Source organism: Phalangium opilio, unplaced genomic scaffold (assembly GCF_054372755.1).
Source record: "Phalangium opilio isolate 3A_F unplaced genomic scaffold, DU_Popi_V2 ptg001170l_1, whole genome shotgun sequence".
In the NCBI taxonomy this organism is placed as follows: Eukaryota; Metazoa; Arthropoda; class Arachnida; order Opiliones; family Phalangiidae; genus Phalangium; species Phalangium opilio.
The window spans coordinates 3,126,737-3,132,121 of NW_028324255.1; the positions used below are offsets into that span (position 1 = coordinate 3,126,737).

The 5,385-nt window shown below is 36.6% G+C and overlaps 2 protein-coding genes across 2 annotated transcripts; one reads left to right on the top strand and one right to left on the bottom strand.

The window, feature by feature from the left end:
* The first annotated feature begins 269 nt into the window (after positions 1-269).
* LOC149584169 (uncharacterized) lies at positions 270-1,030 on the top strand. Its single transcript, XM_089863333.1, has 3 exons — positions 270-672; positions 742-805; positions 891-1,030. Exons 1-3 carry the CDS (start codon positions 331-333, stop codon positions 968-970), a joined length of 486 nt encoding a protein of 161 aa, XP_089719459.1. The 5' UTR covers positions 270-330; the 3' UTR covers positions 971-1,030.
* A 1,611-nt stretch (positions 1,031-2,641) lies between these two features.
* Positions 2,642-4,682, bottom strand: LOC149584170 (uncharacterized). Its single transcript, XM_089863759.1, has 3 exons — positions 4,589-4,682; positions 4,282-4,527; positions 2,642-4,215 (listed from the first exon to the last, which is right to left on the bottom strand). Exon 3 carries the CDS (start codon positions 4,133-4,135, stop codon positions 2,642-2,644), a length of 1,494 nt encoding a protein of 497 aa, XP_089719885.1. The 5' UTR covers positions 4,136-4,215; positions 4,282-4,527; positions 4,589-4,682.
* Between the last annotated feature and the right edge of the window lie 703 nt (positions 4,683-5,385).

Genomic DNA, 5,385 nt, shown 5'->3' on the forward strand with positions numbered 1-5,385 from the left:
AATATTTTCTATAATGAAAGAATCTATACAGCTCTGTTTGTCATTATTTCCCTTGAAGAGTTGTCGCCAACGTTTAGTCAGCGAGGCTTCATCGTTAAGGTGTAAAATTTACCCCAATAGAGTAATTTCGGTGAGGGGGAAGAATTTTTGTCGTCTGCTTATACCCCAAATCCAAAAACACTTGATGTAAGCTAATGGACTTGTTACGTACTCCATTATTTCGTTCTTGGTTTTCCCTCCTCGTAATTTTTATCAGCCGCCATTTTGAAGGCAAATTTTCGAAGGATATTAAGGATTTATAGTTAAATGCGTGGTTAGAAGGATCAGAGGATGGCTACTGACGGTTACTCAGCTTATTTTAATGAACTTGAGCTACACGTAAAGAATAGATATAAAGATAAAATTTCATTCATCAGCAATATTGACCCATATGTACTTAAATCGAAAGACTTTAAAGCTGTAAAACCAGAAGGTGATGTAAATTCTCTTTCGCTTCTTCCAAAGATAAGCTATGGGGATATATATAATTATCTAATTGATGGAATATCCCCATTTACGAAAGAATGCCTAAGAAATTTTAAGAACTTGGGCGCGTATAACAACTTTTTAAGTGGATTCGTTAGAGATGTTTTAGTTAAACGATTCCAAACCGTAGTTCTTGTCAAAGCGACTGTAAGTATTTCTACAAATCTTACAGAACTATAGCCTATACAACTGTTAACTATAGGGTTTTATTGATAGGTGATGCATTCCCAACGAATGAATGAGACGCCCTTAAAGCCTTGGGTTATTACAGACCTTGATGGTATTATAAAGTCTGGGCATTGTACGTGTATCGCAGGCCTTGATGAATCATGCTCACACATAGCGTCTCTGTTATTTTATATCAGTTATGGTGTTGAGTTGTTTGAAAAGAAGACTGTCACAGGAGAAAAGGCGTATTGGGTTGTGCCAACAACAAAGGAGGTGAGGTATGTTCCTGTCAGTGACATGAACGTAGATTCTGCATTAAGTCAAAAGAGGAAGGCGGATTTAGTGTTAGAAAAAACATTGAACCTCCAAAACCAAAATCATGCATATTGGTGCAAAACTCTGTGCCAAAAGCGACAGCTGAGAGCCATAGCAAGCTAGCTGAAAAGCTACACAAACATGGTGTACATAGTGCGTATTTTAGGGTTGATCGTAAATATCAGCAACCGTACATTCCAATATGTTTGACTAAAAACTATCCCATTGTTCTGACGGAAGTAGAACTGCCTCTTTTGGAACTTACTAACTACTGTCAAACAATAAACATTCAATTCACACTTGCTGAAGCTGAAAAAGTAGAAAGGGAGACCAAACTTCAGGCCAACAGTAAAATATGGCATAAATTCCGAGCCGGAAGAATTACGGCTTCAAATTTTTATCAATCCTGTCACACAAACCCGCAAAATCCATCAATTTCCTTGATAAATAATATTTGTTACCCAAACGCCAACACATTTGAGAATGAGGCCACAAGATGGGGGAAAACACATGAAAAGACCATGATCAACGAGTACCAACGCATTATGAAAGAAAAACATGTAAACTTTAAGTATGACTCAGCTGGTCTTTGCCTGAATGTTGATTATCCTCATCTTGGAGCATCTCCAGACGGGTTTGTCAGCTGTGAGTGTTGCGGTCGCGGATTAATTGAAGTTAAATGCCCTCATTCGTTAAAAGACAAATCTTATCGGGCTGGGTTGGAAAAACAACAATTCTGTTTAGATTCCCAATTCAAGTTAAAGACTAATCACATGTATTATTCTCAAGTACAGGCTCAATTATTTGTCACTAACAGAAATTATGCAGACTTTTGCATATGGACCAATGTTGATTTTAAAATCAACAGGATCTATCCAAATGAACCTTATTTCAACACGGAACACGAAAAAGCCAACCTATTTTTTAAAATGGCAATTTTACCTCAATTAGTTGGTAAATTCTACACCAAAGACCCGTCGCTGAAAGAAAATGTTAAACGAAAACCAAGGGGCTCGAGGAATAAGGCCTTTAAATCAACACTGGATGAAAGTGCAAATCGTGAAATATCTCCGCTCAAAAAAGGACATCCGAATGTATGTCCAAGTCCAACACGTGCAGTATTATCTCCGCTCAAAATAGAATATCCTAATGTAAATCCAAGTCCAACACGCGCAATATTATCTTCGCTCAAAAAAAGACATCCGACTGTATGTCCCAGTACATCAAGATCTGATTTAAATTCTGTGGTTCCTGCAAGTAAGAGGGGAAAAACAGAAACAACTAATGTTAAGCTAACTTCTGTGATATCTGAGCCATCAATCAAAATACAGATGGAGGAAGAGAGAACCGACGAAGATGGTTTGTGGTGTTATTGCCAACAAAAATCTCATGGAAAAATGATCTTTTGCGAAAGCCCAAACTGTAATTTTAAGTGGTTTCATATTACTTGTTTAAATATGAAAAGAATTCCCAAGGGAAAGTGGTTTTGCAAGGAGTGTATTAAAAGTAAACCAACAGTTGTAAAACGTAGACTTAAAATGTAAATGTAGCTTCTAAATTACCTTGAGTTCCTAAAAGTGATAATTTTATTTGGAAATATTACATGATAATGTTAATTAAAAGTTCCTAATTTTCACTGTAAAACATTTCTCGCCTCATGAATACAACTAGGCACATTGTTATATGAAATATTTAATATAGAGTCATTATAATCAGTGGGAACAACTGAGGGAGTTAAATTGGTCAAGGCGCAGCAAACTGTACAAATTTTATCAATGGTCGATACATTTTCATTGGGAGCACGCCTTAAAAATTCGGTAGGAATTTGCGTATGCAAAATTCTATATTTTTGTCGCAATTCTCCAATTACTCTTTCTACGTGGATTCTGACGTTTGCCAATTTTCTTGTAGCTTCTACATCCAAAGGATCTAATTGTTTCTTCCCATTAAGAAAACTAGGGTATTTAATAGTTGCGCAGTAAAATCCCACAGAATCATCTATATTAAATCCCCTATCTGCGAGAACAAGGTCACCTGGGATAAGTTTATCTAGCATACCCGAACATTCTGTCAAGTGTTTATCGCTTACTCTGCCACCCCACCCCTTTGATATAAAACTAATAGAACCCTGTGGTGTTATTCCGATTAGAAATTTAACTGTATTGTGATGTTTGTAACTAGAAAAGGTTTCTGCTTGAGCCTTAACACTAGACGGTTTATCTGAGAAAACTTCAAAGCAGTCAATTATTACAGCACATTTTTTACCAAATTTCTCACGGAAACACGTCGGCATAGTCGTTTGAAGCTCATCCCGTTCTGGCCATTTTATAAATCTGTATAGACGATTATACAACGCGTTAAGGCAGTTGTAGAAAATTCTACCGACAACTGCTTCAGAAATGCAGAATCTATAAGCTATATCTTTGTTACTTGGGGATAGTCTAAGTTTCATAACTGTTAGAATAAATTGTTGAAAGGGGCTCAACTTAGAATTTTTAAAGAGATATGGCTCTATTTCCTCAACTATGTCTATTAGATATTCGTAAGAAGTCAAGCCAGTAAAAAATAGAATTTTGCCAGGGTCCCCACGGAAACAAGAAGGGGTAAATTTTAAGCTATCCAGATTTTCTTCCATATTTTTTATATGTAAATTTAGTTTATCTATTTGCTCCAACTGATGCTTTATAGTTTCACTAGCTTGCACAATTTCAAAGTTCAGGTTTTTGATTACTTCTTTACACTCATTCAACTTAATTTCCACAGATTCCAATTCAAATTGGTAACAAACTCTAAAACTTGTTTGAATAATGGAATGTCTAATATTCAAATGTTCAGTTTGAGATTCTTGCGAAGAACTAGAATGCAGGGTTTGAGTTTCTCGTGTGATATGAGTAGCATTTAGTTCCGTTTGAGTTTCTTGTGAAGAACTAGAATGCAGGGTTTGCGTTTCTCGTGCGATATAAGTGGCATTTAGTTCCGTTTGAGTTTCTTGTGTCAAATAAGTAATAATGGGTACTGTTTCAGTTACTATGGAACGTTTTCTAACAGGCAATTCAATTTCAGTGTTAACGGAGTCTTGTAAATGTGACAGTTGTAAAGCAGTGTTAATATTCTCAACAGATGACATTGTAAATGATGTATCAGAATATTCTAAAGTTGGCACAGATGTGCCATCAAACGATTTCTCGAAACACACTGTCGAATTCCCTATTGATAAGGTGGTATTAGTATAATTTCAATATTTTCCTAACACTTTAAAAAAATTTATCTTACCATACTGCGGCCCCAAGTTAGATTTTTTGGAATGAGGTGTAGACAAGGCTATGGGTGTGGATGAAGCTATAGGTATGCCTATTCTTTTTCGTTGATGTTTTGTAGGCTTCAATGATAACGAATCCTGCCTTGATCGTTTAATCCTTCCATCATAACGTTTCACAACTGCTGGGGTATCCGCTATACTTTTCAAATTATTGGGTAGCCAGTCAGGGTTAGTTTTATCAAAAAGCTTAGACGGGGCCCCTGAGAACCGATTGAAGTTATTATCTTATGTACTACGATTAAATTTCACTTTTAAACATACCTGAATAAAAATGCCTTGAACAGACTCTAGTATATTCCGTTACGTTGCTAAGCCTTAGCTTCACTATCCACTGTGTACGCCTATATGCCGACAACTCTTCACTTTTTTCCCCCTGATTTTTAACTACGCACGGAATTCGATAAAAACTAACATCTTCTGGCACCTCGTTTTGGTTTTTATTACGCTTGCTTCCTATACAGCCTTCAACAACACACCGCCAATGCCTTCTACCCATTGCAATTAGCTATTAACTCTCCTAATTTTGCCTCCAAAATGGTGGTATACGTGAGGAGAAATTATGTATATAAAACACATCAAGTCTCCGCTAGATGGGTGTACAGTAGTATCTTCTCCCTGACCCCGCGTGACGTTACAATACCCCCTCAGAAATTACTCTATAGCTGATTAATATGTCCCAGCTCTCACAGATCATAATGTAGTAGTTAATTGATCTACCAGTAAGATTAATAATCAATTTGAACATACCAACAGTATTCGTAATGTCTGGCTTTTATCCCAACCGAAGTTAATGTTGCCTATAAGGAGCTAACAGTTCTGACCCTGAAACGTCACACCCTTCTATCTCTTACTGGAGTTTCTTCCCCCATAACGGTTGGAAACAGTATTCTACACGTAAAAATGCCAACCAGAGGGGGGCTGCGTGACGTCAGACTATCTCTTCCCCCTATTCAGTTGTTAGCTCCCTATTCTTATAACATCAACATAACACTACTCTGACCGAGGCTTAGCAAAATTTGTTAATAATAAAATATTCTGTTGGCTTTTAAATTTAAAAT